Source organism: Phocoena sinus, chromosome 1, assembly GCF_008692025.1.
Source record: "Phocoena sinus isolate mPhoSin1 chromosome 1, mPhoSin1.pri, whole genome shotgun sequence".
Classification (NCBI taxonomy): domain Eukaryota; kingdom Metazoa; phylum Chordata; class Mammalia; order Artiodactyla; family Phocoenidae; genus Phocoena; species Phocoena sinus.
Genome location: NC_045763.1, coordinates 116,305,299 through 116,330,871, shown reverse-complemented (window position 1 = coordinate 116,330,871; position 25,573 = coordinate 116,305,299). Strand labels below are relative to the sequence as shown.

At 38.4% G+C, this 25,573-nt stretch overlaps 1 protein-coding gene across 4 annotated transcripts in view; it reads left to right on the top strand.

The window, feature by feature from the left end:
• SPTA1 (spectrin alpha, erythrocytic 1) overlaps positions 1 to 25,573 on the top strand; it is a 67,601-nt gene that overhangs the window by 28,819 nt on the left and 13,209 nt on the right. For all 4 annotated transcript variants that reach the window (XM_032652996.1, XM_032653005.1, XM_032652979.1 and 1 more), the window contains 22 exons: positions 1,559 to 1,696; positions 2,910 to 3,061; positions 3,699 to 3,885; positions 5,049 to 5,150; positions 9,519 to 9,610; positions 10,487 to 10,631; positions 12,133 to 12,314; positions 14,280 to 14,379; positions 14,494 to 14,691; positions 15,550 to 15,693; positions 16,229 to 16,332; positions 16,786 to 16,948; positions 17,211 to 17,342; positions 17,856 to 17,993; positions 18,179 to 18,283; positions 19,340 to 19,548; positions 20,730 to 20,850; positions 21,452 to 21,573; positions 22,073 to 22,205; positions 22,717 to 22,815; positions 23,578 to 23,740; positions 24,345 to 24,421. In XM_032652996.1, the coding sequence (XP_032508887.1) occupies positions 1,559 to 1,696; positions 2,910 to 3,061; positions 3,699 to 3,885; positions 5,049 to 5,150; positions 9,519 to 9,610; positions 10,487 to 10,631; positions 12,133 to 12,314; positions 14,280 to 14,379; positions 14,494 to 14,691; positions 15,550 to 15,693; positions 16,229 to 16,332; positions 16,786 to 16,948; positions 17,211 to 17,342; positions 17,856 to 17,993; positions 18,179 to 18,283; positions 19,340 to 19,548; positions 20,730 to 20,850; positions 21,452 to 21,573; positions 22,073 to 22,205; positions 22,717 to 22,815; positions 23,578 to 23,740; positions 24,345 to 24,421 (3,006 nt within the window). The remainder of the gene's footprint in view (positions 1 to 1,558; positions 1,697 to 2,909; positions 3,062 to 3,698; positions 3,886 to 5,048; positions 5,151 to 9,518; positions 9,611 to 10,486; positions 10,632 to 12,132; positions 12,315 to 14,279; positions 14,380 to 14,493; positions 14,692 to 15,549; positions 15,694 to 16,228; positions 16,333 to 16,785; positions 16,949 to 17,210; positions 17,343 to 17,855; positions 17,994 to 18,178; positions 18,284 to 19,339; positions 19,549 to 20,729; positions 20,851 to 21,451; positions 21,574 to 22,072; positions 22,206 to 22,716; positions 22,816 to 23,577; positions 23,741 to 24,344; positions 24,422 to 25,573) is intronic.

Sequence of the window (25,573 nt, the reverse complement as noted above, 5' to 3'; positions counted from 1 at the left end):
ATCTTTGTAGCACCTACAGAGATTTAGTTTATAAGAATTTCTCCGTAAGTATTATCATTTATTCACTGGTATATTATTTTTTTACTTTCCTTTTTCATTTTATACTTTCATTCTCTGTCTTTTCCTATTTCTTTTATTTGCATCTCTCCTCTTATATTCCCTCCTGATTTATTTCCTCCCTTTCTTAGTTTTTTTTTATACTGACACTTATTAAATGTCTACCATGTGCAGGCATGAATAAAAAATAATCCTGACTTGAAGGAAAATTACAGTCTATTAGGTCATAAATTTTAACAAATAATTGCATATAATAGATATATGAACAGGAAAAAGAATCTCAAAGAAAGGAGTGTTTCATTCTCTTGAAATAAGAGTGCTGGAGGATAGGAAAATCTTCATAGCTGAGGCAAACCAGTTTATTTTTTTAAGGGTAGTTTACTATGCAGATAATGAGAAGAAGGGCTCTTCTAGTGAATAAGCTATGAGAGCAAATGCACTGAAGCACAAAATAATCAAGTGTATTTGGGAAATGGGAAATGCAAAGGATTGAGAATGTGAGAATGGCTAGACTGCAAGGTGAAAATAAGTGTCCTGAAGAGTGATGGGAGCTGCAATCAACTAAATGATATGGGTATCTCCTAGTATAGTGGAAGCAACAGAGACACACTTCTCACATTCAAGGAATTCTGTCTTATGAGGGGCTCTGAATCCATACACTGGGAGTAGAAAAGACATAGACTCACTCTGTCAAGTCAATATATATTTACAGAGCTTCGGTGCTGTGCCTTCCTCAAGCTCTGCACAGTGAGTGCCTACACAAAAACAGGTGGATTTATGAATTGTAAGTTATGAGGAAGCAGTATTTGAAGGATACAAAATCAGAGGGATATGTAAGGGGAAGTACATCTTCAGCTCCAATCTGAAGAAGATGTGGGCCATTGCTTATGAAGAGGGATTATATTTTGTTCATTCTCTGAGAGATATGATATTTGGAAAAAATGAAAATCAGAGAAGACTATACCTTAGAGGACAGGTTAAAAAGGAGAGAGAGACAAGATATTTGATCTCAGTTTATGTTCTCAATTTTTAAAATTCTGTGGCCTTTCCTGTGCTGTAGATCACTCATCTCTAAAAAAGAAAGTCCACGGTTGCTTGACAAAATGCTTTAAAGACCCAGGGAATGGAGAAGGTGATGAGAGATAGTGGGTCTCTCACTTTCTCAAACAATTTTCTGGAACATGGATGCACACAATCCTTTATTGCCTGCTTAAGAACTGGTAGTTTAGAGCATTTAATATGTTTTTGAAAACTTACATTCTTACTTGCTCGCTCTGTGTTCGTATTTCCCAGCCCACCTGTCCCCTGAGAAGTGTTAGGATGGAACGATATCTCTGAAGATGGCATATTGCAATAGCTCTGTTACTGGCAGCCATGTAAGAGATTTCAGCCAGGGGCTCCTCTCTCCTGCAAGGTGCAGAGACGGCCCACCATGGCTAGGCTGTACAGAGAAATCTTTCCTACGGGTGACTGGCTTGTTCTGCTTACTGTTTTTGTTCAGCAACAACAGGCTGCACCTGTGGAGGAAGCTGCTCGAGAAGAGAGGGTTGTGGCCTTATATGACTTCCAGGCCCGCAGCCCCCGAGAAGTCACCATGAAGAAAGATGATATCTTAACACTGCTCAGTTCCATCAACAAGGTGACTTTCCCTTCTACCTTTCTTCCCATCAACAGGGTGGCTCTTGCAGTCGACTCTCCCAACCTTACCAGATACCCATATTTTAACCAGCCAATATTTTTCTATTTCTCTCTCTCTTAAATAACCATAATTTATTGAGCAGTATCTTTCCTTCAGATGCTGTGTAGGATCCTGTACATATCTTTTGAGATTATAATACCAATTTTACAGTTAACAAAGTGAGGACTCAAAGAGCTTAAGTAACTAGCCCAAAGACATGTAAGCTATGAGTGACAATTCTGTAATATGTTTACAGGATTAAACTGCCTCTTTCTTCTCATCTTTCCTTGCTCTTCTGACCCAGTGTTCCTAGTAATGGAAAAAAATGGCTGGTGTTAAGAGGAGCCTGTTCAAGGATAAGTCTTTTGCCAACTTAGATTTTCTTTAGCCCTTATGACTGTGAGCATACTGACAAAGTATTGTCTAGGATTTTAAATATATTTCTCATAAGAGCATGAGAAATATTTTTATATTCTAATGCTTCATTAATCTCCAAAAACGATTGAGAAGAAAAGAAGAGAGCTTGGGATTTGTTACTCTGAGGCCAAGTAATTTTTTTAGAGAAGCAAGAATTTTATTATCAAATAAGCTGTGTTCCAGTCCTCTTTTCTCTTTGCCCAGTCTTCTTCATTTCACCACATTATTCTCTGAGGATGTTAACTCCAGAGCAGTTAGTATAGCAACCCTCCTGTGGAGATAAAGGTCATACTTAAGCATAAAGCATTTGCATAGGTGAATTTCAGGGCAACACACAATTTTTAGGGGCTCTGGGAGAGGGATGGTGAGAAGTTATTATACAATATTGTCATATACAGGTGCTTCACCCACGAAAAGCCCAGTTCAGTCCTGGCCCTATGGGTTTTTTGTGAATTCCTAGTGGACAAAATGCCCCATCATGAAGAGAATGGCTGTCAGTTTTTGAAAACCTCATCAAAGTTAAGGATCTAACATCAAATTCCTTGACTTAAGAGGCTTATCTCTGCACTTCCTGCAACTTCTGATGTATGTTCTTTGTAATATATAAACATTATATGCTACCCATAAGCAATGGTTTGCTTCTTCTGGCCATCAGCCTGTCCCTTTTCCTAGAGACTTAGTTATGAGGGTTAAAACTTCTCCTATATGTGGCTTTTCCAAGAACTAAGGAAGAAGTGGGGATTTCCTCTCCCTTTAGGACTGGTGGAAAGTGGAAGCTGATGATCACCAGGGCTTTGTGCCAGCTGTCTACGTCAGGAAACTTGCCCGTGATGAGTTTCCTATGCTCCCGCAACGGAGGCGAGAAGAACCAGGCAACATCACCCAGCGTCAGGAACAGATTGAAAACCAGTAAGTTCTGAAGGCTGGAGAACAGAACAGTGTTTGGCCAAACATTCCAGATTGGTCAAAAACACGTCTTACGAGTCTATATCTGTTAGATTAAGAATGCTTTGCAAATTCACAGATTTTAAGAGCTGAAAGTTAACTTAGGGTAATTCAAACCCTTTACTTTTTAAATGAGGAAAGGGAACCCCAGAACCATTAAGTCAAGTGCCAGAGGTCAGACACATATTAGGGTCACGTATTCTGACTCCCTGCCTGGCAATCTTTCACTCTTTCAAGGTTATCAAAAGGTCTTCTGACTTCCGTATGAACTTTGTTTACTATGCCAAGCTACTTCATATCCAGTTGTCAATAGGAATGTGAGATTTTCACTTCTATAGAATGAGGAAGGTGTATTGACAGTCATACTGTTGGAACATTGACATTTTTATTGTTTTTAAATGGAACACTTTTTTCTCTCTGTTCTCAATGCTATTTTCCTTCCATCTTTATTTCCTCTTCTCTTTACTGTTTTCTTTTTCTTTTTTTCCTCCCTCTCATTTTTCTCCCTTTCATTCTCTCCCTTTCTCACCCTGCTTCTACTCTTTTGTGTTTTCTCCATCTCTTATTCCACATTTCCCATTCTCTTTGTTTCTCCACCCAGGTACCTTTCTCTCCTGGATCGGGCAGAAGAACGCAGACGTCATCTACTGCAACGTTACAATGAGTTTTTGCTGGCCTATGAGGCAGGAGACATGCTGGACTGGATCCGAGAGAAAAAGGCAGAAAACAGCGGGGTGGAATTAGATGATGTTTGGGAGCTGCAGAAAAAGTTTGATGAGTTCCAAATGGTGAGAAAGAAGAACCACCTCCTCTAGACAGCTTTACAAGGGTTATCATCATTTCCTTTTACCCCATATCTCCTCCTTAGTAACTCCTTAATTTCATATTTGCTAAATATCCTCCCCAAAACTACTGAGACTTCCACATTTCAAATATTTCTCTGGGTATTACAAGTGGAAGGAAAATGCAGAGGAAACTAGTCACCCTGACTTTGCAGCCTGCATTTCCTGCCACTCCCACATCCTACTGGAAATGCTGGTCTCCCAGAATCTTCACAACTTGTCCTATACTGTCTTGTGTTCCTGCTTCCCAGGTTGAGATGGGGTGTTGTGAGACTCTTGCAAGGTCTAATTATGGGGCAGAAGTTTGGATGGAAAGGTGGGAAGAACAACCTGACTTTACAATCAGACAATTTCTAATTTTCTGCCTACCTAAAACCTTTCCATTCTCCTTTATTCTCTCAGATCCATTCTATTATTTTAACTAGCAATTAGTATAAACTACTTCCTTCTTTCTTTTCCATATGGTACTTTCCTTACACATGGAATACAAAGCTATACAAAGCTATTGATCGATCAATAGATAAAGATAAAGTACATATATATACATATGGAGACAGAGAGAAGTGAAAGAAAGGGAAGGGAGAAAAAAGGGTACAATTTATAACAGAATACCAAGAATGAGACTTCCATGAGAAAACTCATTAAAAGGCCATTGTATAGTGGAATAAACAATGTCATCACCATAGACGTGGTGATGAGTTCCCTAGAGCTGTTACAACATCTTAATATAAGCAAATTGCAACTCAGACAATGAAATCCTACAAAAGATGGAGGAATTTGTATTGGTAGCAAAGAACATTACATGGCTCAGGTATAGACCCCTTTGATGTTATAATTTAATCCAGGGAGAAATCTAGGAAAATTAATGTGCTCCATAATCCATATAAATAACAGCTGTCTTGCCACGTTTTTGAAAGCCACTGGGTATCAGGGAGTTTAAAGGTTCTCTTCTTTGTGGCAGACTGGAGGAAGGCAATTTGCTGTGTACTGCAAATGTGGTTAGCAATACGTTTTAACCTGTAGCCAAGTCGGGGCAAAGATGAGCAGGTAAGTATGAAAGATTCTTGAGAAGGGGTTTTATACTGCTCTGGATACATTTTCCCACCTAGGATTTGAAGACCAATGAGCCTCGGCTGAGGGATATCAACAAGGTGGCTGATGATCTTCAATTTGAAGAGCTTCTGACACCAGAAGGAGCTCAAATACAGCAGGTAACTATGGCTCCTTCTTTCTTCTCACTACCAGGTTTGGGAAATCTTCATTTCATTTAAAAATGCTTAATTGCATATCCTGAAGATCAACTAGAACATGCAGAAGGTAATGGCAGTATGGAGCTAACTACAGGAAAGGTCAAAGGAAATAGTTCAGATAGTCCAGCCATGTATCCATTTTAACTGATCTGAAATCTATAAATTGCCACACACACACCCCATCACCACAAGAAATTCAGTGATTAAATGCATGAATACAAAGAAAAGGCAGACAGTGGGAAGTGGTTAATCAAGAAAGTTTACTGGAGGAGATACTCTGGTAAAATCTGATGAAAGAAGAATATAGGTAGTAGAGATGGGGGAGAAGGCACTCTAGACCTGACTCAGATTTGGACTTGTGGTTCCATAAGAGATGTAACGAATTAATAGAATGTCTAGTCCAGTTCTCTGAGTCGTCATAAACAAGTGAGGATGAATTCTCTGCCTCCTTTTGTGGTGATTGACCTGGGGTAAGAGTGAGAAGGAAAGTGCATAGGAACAATTTGCTTACTCTCTACAGTAAAATAGGGCTCTAAGAAGCTACCTGGTTTAGTCCTTTCACGATGCAGAATGGCATTATATTTCTCATAGAGAAAGGTAATACCTTCTACCTACCAAGGCAACACTTTCCACTCACTTTTCAGAGGTTGTAATGTATCTCTGTGGCAGCCAATAGCAATTGCTGCTCTAAGGTTGATTGTTCCATCCTAGACCATCAGTTTCGGAGGAAAACTAATTCCTTTCTTAGCTACATTGGCATAGATGAGACCCAAGTTCAAGCTATCCAAGAAAGAAAGAAACCTGTGCATTTTCTAAAGGAGATAAGATGAAAACAACCAGGGTTTAAGCCCCATCTAGTCTTTTTTTAAACGTCTTTACTGGGGTATAATTCCTTTACAATGGTGTGTTAGTTTCTGCTTTATAACAAAGCAAATCAGTTATACATATACATATGTCCCTATATCTCTTCCTTCTTGCCTCTGCCTCCCTCCCACCCTCCGTATCCCACACCCTAGGTGGTCACAAAGCACCAAGCTGATCTCCCTGTGCTGTGCGGCTGCTTCCCACTAGCTATCTATTTTACATTTGGTAGTGTATATATGTCCATGCCACTCTCTCACTTTGTCCCAGCTTACCCTTCCCCCTCCCCTTATCCTCGGGTCCATTCTATATTAGGTCTGCATCTTTATTCCCATCTTGCCCCTGGCTCTTCATGACCATTTTTTTTTTTAGATTCCATATATATGTGCTAGAATACAGTATTTGTTTTTCTCTTTCTGACTTACTTCACTCTGTATGATAGTCTCTAGGTCCATCCAACTCACTACAAATAACTCAGTTTCATTCCTCTTTATGGCTGAGTAATATTCCATTGTATATATGTACCACATCTTCTTTATCCATTCACCTGTCAATGAGCATTTAGGTTGCTTCCATGTCCTGGCTATTGTAAATATAGAGCTGCAATGAACATTTTGGTACATGACTCTTTTTGAATTATGGTTTTCTCAGGGTACATGCCCAGTAGTGGGATTGCTAGAACGTATGGTAGTTCTGTTTTTAGTTTTTTAAGGAACCTCCATACTGTTCTCCATAGTGTCTGTATCAATTTACATTCCCACCAACAGTGCAAGAGGGTTCCCTTTTCTCCACACCCTCTCCAGCATTTCTTCTTTGTAAATATTTTAATGATGACCATTCTGACTGGTGTGAGATATCTCACTGTAGTTTTCATTTGCATTTATTTAATGATTAATGATGTTGAGCATTCTTTCATGTGTCTGTAGGCAATCTGTATATTTTCTTTGGAGAAATGTCTATTTAGGTCTTCTGCCCATTTTTGGATTGGGTTGTTTGTTTTTTCGATATTGAGCTGCATGAGCTACTTGTAAATTTTGGAGATTAATCCTTTGTCAGTTCCTTCATTTGTAAATATTTTCTCCCATTCTGAGGGTTGTCTTTTTGTCTTGTTTATGATTTCCTTTGCTGTGCAAAAGTTTTTAAGTTTCATTAGGTCCCATTTGTTTACTTTTGCTTTATATCCATTTCTCTAGGAGATGGGTCTAAAAGGATGTAGCTGTGATTTATGTCATAGAGTGTTCTGCCTATGTTTTCCTCTAAGAGTTTGATAGTGTGTGGCCTTACATTTAGGTCTTTAATCCATTTTGAGTTTATTTTTATGTATGGTGTTAGGGAGTGTTCCAATTTCATACTTTTACATGTACCTGTCCTGTTCTCCCAGCACCACTTATTGAAGAGGCTGTATTCTCTCCACTGTATATTTTTGCCCCCTTTATCAAAGATAAGGTGACCTTATGTGCATGGGTTTTTCTCTGGACTTTCTATCTTGTTCCATTGATCTCTATTTCTGCTTTTGTGCCAGTACCATACTGTCTTGATTACTGTAGCTTTGTAGTATAGTCTGAAGTCAGGGAGCCTGATTCCTCTATCTCCATTTTTTTTTTTCAAGATTACTTCGGCTATTCGGGGTCTGTTGTGTTTCCATACAAATTGTGAAATTTTTTGTTCTAGTTCTGTGAAAAATACCAATGGTAGTTTGATAGGAATTGCATTGAATCTATAGATTGCTCTGGGTAGTAGAGTCATTTTCACAATGTTGATTCTTCCAATCCAAGAACATGGTATATCTCTCCATCTGTTTATATCATCTTTAATTTCTTTTATCAGTGTCTTATAATTTTCTGCATACAGGTTTTTTGTCTCCTTAGGTAGGTTTATTCCTAGATATTTTATTCTTTTTGTTGCAATGGTAAATGGGAGTGCTTTCTGAATTTCACTTTCAGATTTTTCATCATTAGTGTATAGGAATGCAAGAGATTTCTGTGCATTAATTTTGTATCCTGATATATTGCCAAATTCATTGATTAGCTCTAGCAGTTTTCTCGTAGCATCTTTAGGATTCTCTATGTATAGTATCATGTCATCTTCAAACAGTGACAGCTTTACTTCTTCTTTTCCAATTTTTATTCCTTTTATTTCTTTTTCTTCTCTGATTGCTGTGGCTAAAGAGGATATCAGAAAATACCTAGAAACAAATGACAATGAAAACACAATGACCAAAAACCTATGGGATGCCGCAAAAGCAGTTCTAAGAGGGAAGTTTATAGCAATACAATCCTACCTTAAGAAACAAGAAACATCTCAAATAAACAATGTAACCTTACACCTAAAGCAATTAGGGAAAGAAAAACAAAACAAAAAAAACCCCCAAAGTTAGCAGAAGGAAAGAAATCATAAAGATCAGATGAGAAATAAATGAAAAAGAAATGAAAGAAATGCTAGCAAAGATCAATAAAACTAAAAGCTGGTTCTTTAAGATAAACAAAATTGATAAACCATTAGCCAGACTTATCAAGAAAAAAAAGAAAACTCAAATCAATAGAATTAGAAATGAAAAAGAAGTCACAGCTGACACTGCAGAAATACAAAGGATCATGAGAGATTACTACAAGCAACTGTATGCCAATAAAATGGGCAACCTGGAACAAATGGACAAATTCTTAGAAATGCACACCCTTCCGAGATTGAACCAGGAAGAAGCAGAAAATATGAACAGACCAGTCACAAGCACTGACATTGAAACTGTGGTTAAAAATCTTCCAACAAACAAAAGCCCAGGACCAGAAGGTTTCACAGGTGAATTCTAGCAAACATTTAGAGAAGAGCTAACACCTATCCTTCTGAAACTCTTCCAAAATATACCAGAGGGAGGAACACTCCCAAACTCATTCTACGAAGCCACCATCACTCTGATACCAAAACCAGACAAAGATGTCACAAAGAAAGAAAACTACAGGCCATATCACTAATGAACATAGATGCAAAAATCCTCAACAAAATACTAGCAAACAGAATCCAACAGCACATTAAAAGGATCATACACTATGATCAAGTGGAATTTATCCCAGGAATGCAAGGATTCTTTAATATATGCAATTCAATCAACATGATACATCATATTAACAAACTGAAGGAGAAAAACCATATGATCATCTCAATAGATGCAGAGAAAGCTTTCGATAAAATTCAACACCCATTTATGGTAAAAACCCTGCAGAAAGTAGGCTTAGAGGTAACTTTCCTCAACATAATAAAGGCTATATATGACAAACCCACAGCCAACATCATCCTCAATGGTGAAAAAGTGAAACCATTTCCACTAAGATCAGGAATAAGACAAAGTTACCCACTCTCACCACTCTTATTCAACATACTTTTGGAAGTTTTAGCCACAATCATCTAGTCTTTAGACACCACTGAGCTGTCTGAGTTAGCTCCCTAGCTAAAGTCTGTGTTTGCCTCTTTCAGGAGTTGAATGCCCGCTGGGGGTCCTTGCAGAGGCTGGCAGAGGAACAGCGCCAGCTCTTGGGCAGTGCCCATGCTGTCCAAATGTTTCACAGGTAAGAATTTTACCTGAAAAGCAATGCTACTCTAGAACCCACTCAAGAACTGCCAATTCTATTTAGTATAGTAGATCCATAGCTGTAAATTTAACCCTTCTTCCTGGAGAAAATTGGAAATTAGTTGCTTCAGTAGTAGATTCCTCACTTGGCACATAGGCTACTCCCAGACAACCAACTTCAATTTTCTAGTACCTAGGCTTGGGCCCTGGTACATACATAATTAGCAGTCTTTATATGTTTTCATGATAGTGAATGAAAATTGAAGTTGAAACAAGAGGTTTAAGTAATTATATTTCTGAACTAGAAGTAGACAGTAGAGGGCAAGAAACATCACATTGACTCTAACTGTTGATTCAACAATTTTTTATGTTTGATTTCCAAATCTGTGTCTACACTAAGAAACACACACAACTAATTAAGCAAACGAATGAACAAGCCTAATGAAAATCAAACACCTTTACTGTGTATAAATGTATTTTTGAATATTCAGAGAAGGGAAAACTGAAATTCAGACAGATCTTGTTTAGAATGGTTTAAGATGGAAAATCATGAAACATAACAGTTAAGCATGGAGCTTTGCCATCAGGCTACCTGGTTGAAAGTTAGGCTCCACCATTTGGCAATGGTATAACCTTGAAAAAATAGTTAACTTTTTTTCTTTCTGCTTAGCCTCTTAAGCCATAGTTTTCTCATATGTGAATGGGACTGGTAATAGTAACTAGGCCTCAAGTAGTTGTTGTAAAGATTAAATACACCTAAGTTCTAACACATTAAAAAGGATGATGATGATGGTAGTGATGACTTCTTTGTGAACTCAGCTAGTCTGCCTCTAGTATGCCTATTATTCTTAAACTCTTCACTGTCGTGTACCAGAGAAGCAGATGACACCAAGGAACAGATTGAGAAGAAGTGCCAGGCCCTCAGTGCTGCTGACCCTGGCTCAGACTTGTTCAGTGTTCAGGCCCTTCAGCGACAGCACGAGGGCTTTGAGAGAGACCTCATACCCCTGGAGGAAAAGGTGAGACGTGCTTTTAAGCTTTTCCAACGCGTTCATCTTCATATTTATACCTATTAATGTCCTTTTCTTTGGTTTTATTGTTGAGTCTCTTATTCTTATAGTTTTATCCTACTCCATACTTGTACTTTTAGCCTATTCCATACTCATACTTTTACCTTGTCCCTAAGGCAAGTCCACTAAGAGGGCATGCCCCAGAACCATTCACATGGAGGGAAAGCATTTTAAATTGTTAAAAATTATAGTTGATTTACAATGTTGTGTTAATTACTGCTGTGCAGTAAAGTAATTCAGTTATACATATATATATATACATTCTTTTATTATATTCTTTTCTATTATGGTTTATCATAGGATATTGAATATAGTTCTCTGTGCTATACAGTAGGACTTTATTGTTTATCCTTTCTATATAGAAAAGCTTGCATCTGCTAACCCCAACCTCCCATTCCATTCCTCCCCCAACCCCCTCCCCCTTGGCAACCACCAGTCTGTTCTCTACGTCCATAATTCTGTTTCTGTTTCATAGATATGTTCATTTGTGTCATATTTTAGATTCCACATATAAATGATATCGTATGGTATTTGTCTTTCTCTTTCTGACTTACTTCACTTAGTATGATAATCTCTAGCTGCATTCATGTTGCTGCAAAGGGCATTATTTCATTCCTTTTTATGGCTGAGTAATATTCCTTTATATACATACCACATCTCCTTTATCCATTCATCTGTCAATGGACATTTAGTTTGTTTCCATGCCTTGGCTATTGTAAATGGTGCTGCTGTGAACATAGGGGTGCAAGTATCTTTTGAATTATAGATTTGTCTGGATATATGCCCAGGGGTGGGATTGCTGGATCATAGGGTAATTCTATTTTTAGTTTTCTGAGGAACCTCCATACTGTTTTCCACAGTGGTTGCACCAAATTTCATTGAGGGAAAATATATTGTAAATTAACTTCCTACTATCTAAGTACCTCTTTAGTGAGTTCCAATAGGCCAGAACTTACCAAAGTTAGTTGGAGATCAGCAGCCTCAGATAAATAGGAAATGGCCAGGTCTATGCCTGAGTATGGTACAGAGTTTCCTTAGCAAGGGACTGAAGGAGATTAATCTTACTCTGACCAAAAAATGAACTCTAGAGCTTGCCAGATACACTCTGGAAAAATCAGAGACATCATAGAACTTGCATTATTATGTAAAGAAAAAAGAAGCACAGAAAATGTCTACATTGAAAAGATTTTCACATTAAGAATTAGACACTTGCCACCAGCCAAGTCAATCACCCTGCCTGATAGCCTTCTTATATATTTATTTGTTTGTTTATTTGTTTATTTTTACAAAGGCTTATTCTTAAATGTACAATATTTTATAAAGTAGCAAGGTGTTCTTGTACCTCATTGAAGTCTATTTGAGGAAGGAGCACCGCCAGGGCTTGGAACTCTTCCTTTGTTAGGATTCAGGTGCGGCTCCAGGCTGATTGTCAGAGCTCTTGACTTCCTAGGTGGCTGTACTGGGGGAGACAGCAGATCGGCTCAGTGAGTCCCACCCAGATGCCACCGATGACCTGCAAAGGCAGCGACTGGAGCTGAATCAGGCCTGGGATGACCTGCTGGGGCTTACGGAGGAACGTAAGGAGACCCTACAGGAGGACCTAAAATTCTTCCTGTTCCTCAGCCAGGCCAGGTAAAGCTCCAGAGGCAGACTTCCACCTGGTGGGGTGGGCAATTTCCAAGTCTGGCCCATGAGTGGAGCATCTAGGAGCAGTCTATGTACAGGTGCTCTTCACTGCTGGGTTTGGAGTGTACCTCTAGGTCCAGATTGTACCTCTGGTAAGGCACAAAATTCTCATTTTCAATATTTCAAGCCAATTCCTTCAAACTGAAATATTTCAGTTTGAAGGAATGTGAGATTATCTATGCCAATTAAGTAAGTTTCTATAGCATGTATACTATATATAGGGTGCTATAGCAGGAATTACAGGATATGGGGGGGGGAGTAGTCTACTGGAGAAGCAAAGAAGAATACAGATAACCATGGTAGAACATAATACAGCCCAAAACACACATCCTAACAAATAGATGGAACTATGCAAACAAAAGTGTGAGAATAAGAAAGGTACAGAATATCCATGATGTGGGGACAGCTAGAGCCTGGGTTTTGTATGTCACAGGGGTAAGGAGAACTAGCAAGAGATAAACTCAGAAATGTTAAAATTAAGTCCTGGAGAAGTTTCACTGCCTTGCTAAAGACTTTAGACATTATCACGTTTTAGCAAATATGCACTTTATCTGTGGAACAGTTCTCACATTCTGCCCCATCATATCAGTCTGCTGAGAGGATCATTTAGAATTGAGTGTTCAGGAAGTAGTAGTTTGCAATGCAACACTTTTGAAGAAAAAAGGGGGCAACTTTGGCAAATGATTGTAGTTGCCCTTGGCAAACCCTTCCCCAATTCAGGGTCTCTGGAAAGCTATAGTTTTTCATACAGTATAAATAAATAGCATCCATACTCATTCCCCCAAATCATATATATGCTCATCTATCTCTGTATATATAGGTTCTACCTGTAATTAAGATTCCAAGTTAAATGCTGCCTCTTTCTCTTTATGAAGTCTTACTCTTCAATATTTCAAAAGTAATATCCCCACCCTCAGAGCAACTCTAACACCTTATTTTCTCTTTAGGACAGTCTTGCTTTTTAGTACTTTTTAAAAACATGTATTAGTGTCTATGTTTTGTTTGCTTTTTCTTTCTTCTTTCAATATAAAGTGTGAGCTCCTGGAAGGCACAAATATATCTCTTTCACAATGTCTGGTGCATAGTAAACACCCAATAAAACTTAATTGTTTAAATAAGTGAATAAATAAGTTTACAAAAGAAGAGACCATTCTGCCCTAAAGCTACTGATTCCTAATTAGCAAACAAGAGCAAGGGCATTCTTCATGAGATGCTTAATCTGACCATCATATATAATTTTTTAAGTCAGTGCATTATTATTTGACATTCACCATCTGGAGCAGATGGACTTGAGCTCTCCTTGCCTAATTTCTTGACTGCTAAAAGAGTGGGAAATGGCCCTGATTTAGTCAATAGCACAGGAGTAGGGGTTGGGGGTGCTATGTGTGTGTATGTGTTGGACAGAATCATGTACTGGATTCTATTGGGAATAAAAGTAAGAAGAAAGACATGCCTTCCCTGAGATTCTATACTAAAATAGATCTTTAAACCCAAGATCTATGTACTTTAAAGGAACAGGACTTGTTAGGAGTAATGGAATGTATACCAGTCCAGGATTCCAGTGTCTGGGTTCTACTCCAGATGTCTGCTTTTAGTTTTAGCACATGGGCAAATTGCTTACATTCTCTAGGCCAACTTCTGCCTCTCCAAAATGGAAAGAAAAGAATTCCCAGAATTCTACACAAAATGATTGCAAGAATCAAAAGAGATAATAAGTGAAGAAAATTTCAAAGACAAGGGAATGCTATTATTAAGTTATAAAGTGAAAACAACAAGTCTAAAATTTGTGAAGTATATAAACCTGATAGAAAATACTGATATGGAAATGTTTTCTAGAGGAGAAAAAGCCCAAGGACAGACAGTTCTATAGCAAGTTACAAGGTTCTCTTGTCAATATTTCTCTTTCTCTAGGGACCAACAGAATTGGCTCAGTGGCATTGGTGGTATGGTATCATCCCAGGAGCTAGCTGAGGACTTAACTGGCACAGAGATCATGATAGAGCGACACCAGGTATGGTTACAAAAGCTGTAGTCCCTGATCACATGACCTCACGACCTTCCCTCATTTTACAACTTTGGTGAGATGTCACTGGCCTCACCAGTCTCTGCCCACTTTTCGCCGCAGGAGCATCTTGCTGAAATGGAGGCCGAGGCTCCCACCTTCCAAGCCTTAGAAGACTTCGGTACAGATCTTATAAGCAGTGGGCACCGTGCCAGCCCTAAAATTGAAGAAGAACTTCAAGCTGTCAAACTAGAGAGAGATGAGTTGGAGAAAGCTTGGAAACAACGGAAGAAGATGCTAGATCAGTGTCTTGAATTGCAGGTACTGCAAATTCCCAATCATTAGGCAGGATTAGCTGCACTCTGTTTCATCTATGCAACTTTATGTGGTTAATACAGGTGTTTATTTCACTGGACTTCCATGGTGAAAGCATAAGGGCATCTCTTGATTATTTGACATTGTATTTCCTGCTCTGTAGACTGTTCATTGTGGTGTTCTTTACTCCTTATTCCTGTTAAAAAAGGCAAACAAAATAGGGGTCAGTCCCAGGGCATGGGGGCATAAAATTGGGTGATTATACTTTATTGATTGACTGAGGGTTTGATTGATTTTGTTTTATTGAGAACCTACTGTGTGCAGGGCCCTGGGAACACAAAGATTAGTAAGATAGTGTCCCTTTCCTAAAAGTAATGAAATTAGACATGTAGGCAGATCATTCTCATACAGTAAGATAATTACTGATAAAATGTATGAGTGTTTTGAGATTATGGCAGATGGAGTGATTAACACTTTTAAGGGAAGGGAGTGAGAGTGTCACAGCTTACCCTGAAAAATAGTGTTTACCAGAGTCTTAAAGAAATAACCAGCCAGTATTCATGTATAGGATATGGGAAATAGTGAGAGTATTTCCTATACTCCAAGGATGGAGTATAGCTTATATGAGATATATAGAGATATATACTTATATGAGAGTATAGCTTATATGAGAACATAAAACATGTTTTCAAGGAAGAGTAAAAGATCCAGTATATCTAAGATTTATGGTATAAATGTTTCTTGGAAGAATATTGGCCCACCTTACAGGGTTCCTTATATCAATATCACAAGAGACTGGGGAGATAATTTCCTCTGTCCACCTGGAATGAATATATCATATACATTCAACTTTATTCCCCATAGTTTTTCCGAGGGAACTGTGATCAGGCTGAGAGCTGGATGGTGGTACGTGAGAATTACCTAAGGTCAGATGATAAGGGTTCCTTAGACAGTCTGGAGGCCTTGATGAAGAAACGTGATGATTTGGACAAAGCAATCACTGCCCAGGTAATAACAACTCACATAAGAACTCCAATAATAGCTATTAGTAATAATAACAGAAATTCTACACATGTTTGTGGTTTATACTTATTTTAATTCCCATTTGATTCTTAGAGAAAACTCTGAAGTAGGCAGGGCACATGGTGGCTTAGTCTTAGCCAAGTAGCATGGGACACTGGACTTTTTACTTTAAATCCAGCTTTTTAAAACTTGACTTTTAAAATTGGAAACTATTTTATATACTGCCTAACATCCCATCCAATGTGGGAATCATCTTCTACAATGGCCATGGGAAGTGTCTCTTCTATAGGGAACTCAGCACCATACTGAGATGGGAAGTAGCTCATTTCAGTATCATTATTGTTTCTCCTCTTGTTGAGTTAAAACCCACCTCCTCATAAGACATTTACCTTTTGGCCTTGGTTTTGTTTCCCTTTGTGAAGCCACAAAGATATCACCGACCTTTTCTAGGAGGGAGTCTGGGATTGCATGAAGGGCCTAATTTCCGTGCATCTGGGCTTTTTCTCTTTCTTTTATCTAGGAAAATAAGATCACTGAACTAGAACTTTTTGCTGAGCAGCTCATAGCTGATGACCACTATGCCCAGGAAGAGATTTCTGCTCGGCGCCAACGGGTACTAGACAGGTCAGGCCCAAGCAATTGTTTTGTGAGTTATAGGTAGATGTAGCAAAGTGGCCTCTTTGTTAACATTGAGGATGGTAGTAACACTGAGTTCTCATTTCTAAATGCTTAAAACTATCTTGAAAATTTGGGAAATGTTCTGATCTAGACTCATAAAATGAAAGACTTGGAAGTTACCTTAGAAATTACCTGACTTAATCACTTTATTTTATATCTGAAAATAATGAGACTGTGTTATATATAACATATGAATATATAATAATATATAATATAATATGTAATACATAAGGAAATATATGAATAAATAATATATAACTATGTTTATATATATGACATATAAATATATAAATAATGAGAAGAGAAAGGGCAGGTAAGCAAATAAGAAGATTCATGAATATGGCATCAAAGCTTGGTGGAAGGGTAGAGGACAGAGAGTGATCTAGCCCCGACTTCCAGATGGAAAGCTCTCAAAGAACAGCTGATTGCTGAGCGAACGAAACTTGGAGACTATGCTGACCTAAAACAATTCTACCATGACCTCAAGGACCAAGAAGAATGGATCAGTGAGATGCTGCCCATAGCCTGTGATGAATCTTACAAAGACCCCACCAACATTCAGGCAAGTTCAAGATAAGAATCTTGGAAAACTTCAACATACTAAGATTGTTGGATGAATGGTCACCTTGTGATACTGAACCCTTCCTTACTGTTCAGAGCACTGTCACTGCCTTCAGGGACTTCTGAGTCTAATGTGGAGTGAGTTCTTCAGAAGTTATCATCACCTTGGTTATGATAGAAATGTTAACTCTTCCTTTTAAACAGAATTTATCTCATCTTGCTTCCTAAATTAGGTGGTAATTTAGTTTCTGCTTTCCCTTCAGAGAAAATATCTGAAGCACAAGACCTTTGAAAATGAGGTCTATGGCCGAGCTGAACAGGTGAAAGGAGTCATCACCTTGGGGAACACTCTGATTGAGAGGAGGGCATGTGATGGCAATGAAGAGACCATGAAGGTAGGTTCTGCTCACAATGGATTTTGGGCTACAAAGGCACACGAAGAGAAATCTTTTATACTCTTTCAATGTTTTCATGTGTAGGGATATGAAACATGTTTCATAGTTAATTGTCTTCCCTTTGATTTTTGCACAAAGGAGGAGGAAAATAGTGATGCTCAGACCTTATCACTCCCATCATACTCAGTACCTTGACCTCCAAGAAAGCTTTAGACTTAATTCCTATGTGTTATCATGCTTGCCTTATATTTTCTATCCCTACTACCAAGAGCTTTGATATTTAGGCATCAGCCTCCGTAATCAGCCCATGACCCTTTATTCAAAATTTCTTCTAACACCTCCCGTTGCTTTCTCAAATTTAAACCAGCATAACTGATTTAAAATATCAATATATAAGATTCCAGTACTGGCAGATTTTGACTAGACCCTAACTCCAGAGCCTCCCTACGTTATCCTTTCAAGTTGTCACAGGACCCTAGACACCATAATGACCACTCAATTTTGGGAGGCTAGGGTCAAGTAGAAGAGTTGGAGAAAAACTGGGACTACTTGTTTGAGAGAACAATTGACAAAGGACAGAAGCTCAACGAAGCTAGTCGCCAGCAGAGGTTCAACACAGGCATCCGGGACTTTGAGTTCTGGCTCTCAGAGGTAATTATACCTGGAAATGGTGTGGGCATGGGATCTTAATAAATACTTGTCAGATAAACAGACTTTTGCATGAACAATTTCCTTGACTCTTCTTGGGAAAAGTTGGAGGATGTATTTGCTAATCTTGGTCTCCTTAAAGACAGCTTGCGTCTGACAGCTTTATTTGTTTATCCTTCCATTCCCAGGCAGAGACACTGCTGTCCATGAAAGATCACGCCAGGGACTTGGCTTCGGCAGGAAACTTGCTAAAGAAGCATCAGCTATTGGAAACAGAGATGTTGGCCCGAAAGGTTAAGTAGTGTTGGAATCCCACTCCTCTGGCCAGAATGGAAATGTTTGTGACATTTCTCTCTCCTGTCTTAGGAGTCCACTTGAGAACATAGGCTTGCAAAACTGAACTTAGTGTTCTCATCCATCAGTCATTATAATCTGGTCAAGTCCATGGGCTTCAAAGCCATTAACCTATTTTCATTAAATTATATTGAATAGATTCTAAGACTCCAAGAAGTAGATCCTAAAAATGATCTTGTTTACTTTTTAATGACCTATGTATATAAACTCAATCTCTTCCAAAGCTGAATATCTGATCTGGTCTTTGAGAGAAAATAGAATTTTATTTTACAGAACAACTGAAAAAAAAAAAATAGGGGACACATGCTGTGGAGATGAACTATAAATACACTCTGAAAATTCTATGGAGCATTCCAGTTGTATCCTAATATCAAGCATAGATGTGTCCTGAGAGCTGTAATAAACATTCAGACAGGTGTTCATTTCACACTGTAGCATTTTATATTATCGGTTTTATTGGGTAACACAGATACCCACAGAAAGGGCAAGAAGTCAAAGGCTTTCTAAGTTCAGTTTCAGGACTTGATGATATTCCCTGTGACATCACTAGGCGACAGACTTAGAATGCAAAGAGACACAGAAGAAGGCTGTGCTCTGGGTGGGACCAGCCTAAGAATATTACCAATAGAGTAGCTTCTTCTTGAATATTTCAATCCATCAATCTGCGTCATATTCTGCACTGTGAAAAGATAGTTCTGCAGAGACACAGCATTGTTCACCAAGGTCTTATTTTCCATATGGGGAGGAGGAAGAAAATACAGGGGAAAACATCAGAAGGCCAAATGTATAGTTCGAATAATGTAGCCATGCTATCCATTATTGCCTCTGGTCTTGCCCTTATCCAATCTGAGTTAAAAGAGCATAAGGTCAAATTCATTATCTTCAAAAATGATCTATTTGACCCAGTCTTTGAACTTGAACTAGTGGTGGTTAAAGTCCAGGGTCTACTTAATACCTATACTATACTATTCACTGAGGACACTTGGGCTTTCTAGGATGCACTCAAGGACCTGAATACCTTGGCTGCAGATCTGATCTCCAGCGGGACCTTCAATACTGACCAGATTGTGGAGAAAAGGGATAATGTCAACGAGCGCTTCCTGAATGTCCAGAAATTGGCAGCTGAACATCATGAGAAACTGAAAGAGGCTTATGCCTTGTTCCAGTTCTTCCAGGACCTAGACAATGAGGAATTCTGGATAGAGTATGTACTGCCAGCTCACATTGCATGGCTAGTCCAAGAAAATAGATAATCCACCAAACATGTTCTTATTTGATGCTGAAATGAAATACATAGTTGCTTCTTGCAGTTCACATTATTTCTTAATCATGTCTGCCTTAGCCTGAAATGAACATTGGTTTTATTTTTCCCAAATTTTTTCACTGTACGCAGGCAGAGGGAGACAGGCATGGAAGGAGTGGGGAGCAGTTCATATACATTCTGGGAGGAAAATTAAGAAACTGTATATATTTGTTTTGGAAAGAATGTGTAATGCTTATTCTGAATGAGACAGCTGAGCATTTACAACTTACCGGACTGATGAGATCTTTGTCGTGATTCTTTCTGTATCTTGTGTATCTATTGTAATATGCCACTGAACTTGACACTGGCATAAAATGTTACATAGTACCTGGTATGGTATTATTGCTAATTCTACTTTTGTTATAAAAAACGTGATTGGAATATCTTAGAAATTAAATTATTTGCCCTACTTCCACCCTGCCTCATCATGTTCCTCTTCTACAAACCTGCTGATTCTTACTTGTAATCAATGAATTAGAGGAAAAAAATGTGCATAGGACAACTAGTAGGATATTTTTGAACCTTTTTAGAAATAGTAAGATGATATAATCTTGTCTACGATGTCTTTTACCATGCTTCATGGTGATATACAAACATTTTACGCTCAGAACCTATCCAATGGCCATGATTCCTATAATGTCCCTCTTTATACCTATTTTACCTAGTTACTGATATTAATAGACAAAAATGACAAAAGTCATATATGCATATATGTTTGTATGTGTATATATGTAGGTGTGTGTGTCTCTAATTTTCACATTTTTTGAAAGAGAAACATTACTGTAAGTTCTTGAGCAAAATGGAGAATATACACACGTAGACAGGCAAAGGAAGTAATGGGAAGGCTGTTACGGCTATGCATATGGTAGAGATCAGTATGTTATTTTAACTTGTATTACCATCAGTCAGATATTTTGCTGAAAGCCTCTGCCTCTAATTAACTTTGTGATTAATGACACCACCGTGTTCCAGAATTTACCCCCACCCCACCCCCAGCCAAACACACACTCTTAGAAAACCTTCATTTTAGGATGACCTCAGATGTCTAAAGTCTACACTTTTTGTATTTTCCTTGGTCTTAGGGAGAAGTTGGTACGAGTGCGATCCCAGGATTATGGGAGGGATCTGCAGGGGGTTCAGAACTTACTGAAGAAGCACAAACGCCTAGAAGGGGAGTTGGTGACACATGAACCCATCATCCAGGTAGGAATATGAAACCTGAAAAGACTGGGATAATCTAATAGTAGTCCATGTTATGGATAAATGGGTTGAGGCTACAAAACATGAAGGTGGCATGCCAAGGTCACATAGAGAGTTAGTCGTAGAGTTCACAAGTGTTCTCCTCCACATTTTGACTCCTATGAATAGAAGAATCTGCATGGAAACTCATGCTCTTCCATGGAAGGAGCACTTTTAGTCCAGGGCACAATTGCTGACAATTAGGTTACAGTTTGGGACATCTGGAAAATCTGTACCTGAGCTGAGCCGTATGGAAAGAGGGCAGCCCTGAGTCTTGGCTTGGCAACAGGGTCACCCTGTGACCACAAATAATGCATAAAGCAGATCCTGAAAAGTAGCCTCATGCAAACGTCAAGGTATTTGTTTGAATACTTGGCGACGTTTAGCTTGCTAGATCTTACTGCAGCTTTCTTCATTCTCCCAGGATTGTCAGGACCACCTTGAGTACCTCCAGTTTGTAAAAGAGCCAGAGGGTGTGAAGGGCTAGACACTTTTTGCCAGGAAACTGTGGATAAATGGGGAGAGGTTGCGGGGTAATGTGACATGGAGGGGGTTTCTTCTTCAGAATGTGCTGGATATGGCGGAGAGGCTGGGAGACAAGGCTGCCGTGGGGCGAGAGGAGATCCAGGAGAGGCTGAATCAGTTTGTTCAACACTGGGACCAGCTCAAAGAGTTGACCAAGGCTCGGTGAGTTGGGGCTATGAGGCCCAATTCTCTTCTTGGATTACAGGTATTCGGTTGGTATAGAGAAGATATTTAAGTGCTTGCTCAGCATTTCTCCCCAGCTACCAATCTCTGTCTAATTTCTAAGTGCCTGCTCAAATGCCAAGTCTTCCATGAAGCTTTCCCCATGTACCCCAGGCAGAAATGACACTGCCTCTGTGTTCTGAATATACCTCTATTCTTGTGCTCACTTGCAGCTGCTGTCTTTTATCATTGTTGCCCTACACATGTTATCCTTCATACCACGTTATCCCCCACATCCCCATTGTACTTTATACATCTCTCCAGTTTTAACATTACATGCAGTGCTTAGTAATAAATAAATGAATGAAGGGATATTTTTCTCCCTTATAACCATATAGTCCTATAGCCAATTAAAATCTTACAAGATAGTTCCACTCTGCTTCACTCCCACTGTTTATTAGTTTTTTCTTATCTATTGGGGTTTACTTTCCTCTTACAGAGGGATTCGGCTGGGAGAGTCCCTAGAATACTTGGAATTCATGGAGAATGCTGAGGAGGAGGAAGCTTGGATCAGTGAAAAGGAAGCTATGGTTACCCAAGGGGATTCTGGAGACACTTTGGCTGCTACTCAAGTGAGTAACAGGCTGAATGGATCAATTTTCTTCTCTTGGAATCTTTTCTTAAGTAGTCAGCATTTTCACCTGTAAAATTAGAATCTTTCTTGTGGTGGAAGAATAAAACTTTCAGGTCAGTTCTTAGTATACGATGTTCTTGATACTTAATATTTTTCCACTAGATGGAATGTTTCCTAGAATTACGTAAATTTCAATGTGGGGAAATCCTTATGTACTACCTTGATCAACACTCATTCCCAAATCCAGAAAAGTCTAAGGTCACATGGTAAGTTAGAAACAATGTCACTTGTATTCCTTTGGCTCTTTTTCTGGTAAGGTTGCCTTTCTGGCAAGTGAAGAGTTTGGGGAGAGGAATTTAGTGGAGCTATGCAGGAGTAAGGGAACACTCATCTGGTCTGCCAATTTACTTGAATCATCCCTGGTGAATGGCATCAAAAGGAATCAGAATGTAAGTGGGATAGATTGTCTAGTCTTGGAAGTTTTGATTCTCACTGACTCATTTACACAGAGCTTGCTAAAGAAACTCGAAGCTTTGGAGAATGACTTCGCTGTCCATGAGATCCGAGTGCAAAATGTGTATGCTCAAGGAGAAGACATCCTGAGCAAGGTGAGCTGTGCTAGGGGTTCCGGGTCAAAAAAGGATTTTCAAAAAGGGACTGGCCCAAATGTAGAATCATGAGCAGTGCTAAAATCATACATAGAACTTTGATAATCTCTTCTAAGCTGGTTTTTGTTATTGTTTCAGTAAATAATTTTTTATTCAATTTCTGTTTTCTGGAAGTTTTTTCTTCAAGTTCTTATAGGTACACTTTTTAGATTTTTAAAAAAATCATTTGTTGACACTCTTACTCTTATCCTCTGCAGAATACGGGCTTTAAAAATATATTATACGTGACTTGCTTTGGTCATAGAGTATTTTAAGAATGTGAAGAAATTTCTTTGCATGCCTCTAGAGATGAGGACCCCACTGAAGCCTCTTTGTAATTTGAGAACCATTGTTTTGTTTAACTGCCTGTTTTAACAGAGGCTCAGTGATCTAAATGCTGAATCCTAAAGAATACAAAAGAATCCTAAACAGAGGTGACTCCTTACGTTTGAGATGCTTATGCCAACTAAGAAGATCACACTTATATGGACAAACATGAGAAGATTGTCCAAATGCTGGGGTAGAAATAATCATCTGGGTGGCATAGATATTATTCTATTATAGGTGAATAATAGAATAATTTCACTAGACCTAGAAGAGAGTAGCTATATATTTGGAATGAGAGAGATGAAAGCTTTTTAATAATACTAAAGAATTCACATTTCTGGCCCTGGACACTCATCAGTATATCTGTCTCTCCTCCTTTCGGCCTTGGTGTTACAGGAGGAAAGTCAGCATAAAGAGAAGGTTTCTACCAAGATAGAGGCTCTAAAAGAAAAGACCCCTTCTCTGGCCAAGGCAATGGCTGCTTGGAAGTTACAACTAGAAGATGATTATGACTTTCAGCAGTTCAACTGGAAGGCTGATGTGGTTGAGGCCTGGATAGGTATGATGTGTGAGGGCCAGGGTCTTAGGTTTGAGAAACACTGATAATTCCATTTATAGAATGGATCCTGGGGCTCTGTTGCTTACCATGGGAATAAAGATGCTCCCTTCATTACTCACTCCTATCCTGTCTGGACACAATTACAATTACATTCACACATGTGCAAGCACACATATGCCCACACACACACAAACACACAGAGACACATGCTGAGTGGATAACTAAGTACTATAATTCCAGAGAACATCTTTTTTTGGAAACTGGTAATTTCACATGTGATATTCAGCAAGATAGGGCCATGGCAAAACATTCTAGGCAATAAACTGTGTGTTTGACTTACTTATAATTTATCTCTAGTCTGCAGTTTTCCTTATGAAACATTCAAAAGTCCTCTTGGCTCCAGCTCTGTTTCAGTCAGCTTTATCCTGCATAAGTCTAGAAAAACAATTCACTGGACCCTACACCCCCCATATTCTAATGAATCATCTGCTTTGAGAGTTAGGAGGCTGTCTTGTGGCCTATAGTAAATATTCCTTTTCTCCTTACCACGGCTGATACAAGACCAACTCTATTTCCCTTCTTATTAATTATCTTTGCTCTTCAGCTGAGAAAGAAACAAGCCTGAAGACCAATGGCAATGGTGCAGACCTCGCTGCCTTCCTCACTCTCCTGGCAAAGCAGGTGAGAGCAGGGTTGCCTTGTTGATAGATGCCCGTGAAGTCCAAGACCCATATCACACAGAAGCTTCACACAGGATTATTTCATTCCTAAATTTGTGGTTTTATTGTCTGTAGGACCTGTAATATTGTTCCCCTTTCCTTCGTGATAGAGATAATTTGCTAGTTTTCTCTCCCTCATCAGTCTTGCCAGTAGGTGTTCATTTTTATTAGAGAACCAATTTTTTTCTCTGTTGTATCTTTGTACTATATTCCATTAATATCTTTTTATATCTTTATTATTTTTTAACTTCCTTTGATATTACTTGATTTTTTAAAATTTAAAAAAATTTTTTATTCACTCTTTTGGTGAATAGTCTTTGTACAATTGAAAAGAATGTGCATTTTGCAATAATTTATATTACCTATCAGATTTTGTTACTTATGTTATTTAAATATTTTATTTTATACATTTTATTTTTATATATTTTAAAGTTAGGTTAAAAGTTGTGTTGACATTTAGAATTATGAAATAATCTTGATGAATTGATTCTTTTAATTATGAAAAGTTTCTCTTTCTCTCCAATAACACGTTTGTTTTTAACACTTCTTAAATTTTTTTTCATATATTATTATACGATACCAATTTTCTTTTGTTTACTCTTTGCAATGTATATCTATTTCCAACCCTTTAAAAAATATTTCTATGCCTTTATATTTTTTGTTTTTGTTGTTGACTTGGTACATTTATAAATTGCAAAATGGTTACCACTGTAGCATTAGCTAACACCTCCATCCTGTGACATAATTACCATTTCTTTCTTAAGGTGAGAACATTTAAGATCTACTCTCTTGACAACTTTAAAGTACATAATACAGAAATATTAGTTATAATCACCATGCTGTGCATTAGCTCTCCAGCACTTGTTAATCTTATAAATGGAAGTTTGTTCCCTTTGACCAATTTCTCCCCATTTCCTTCACCTCCCAGCCCCTGGCAACCACCAATGTACTCTAAGTTTGGCTGTTTCTCTAAGTTTGGCTTTTTTAGTTTCCACATGTAAGTAAAATTATGCAGTATTTGTCTTTCTCTCTGACACATTTCACTTAGCATAATGCCCTTAAGTTTCATCCAAGTTGTTGCAAACAGCAAGATTTCCTTCTTCCTCCTGACTGA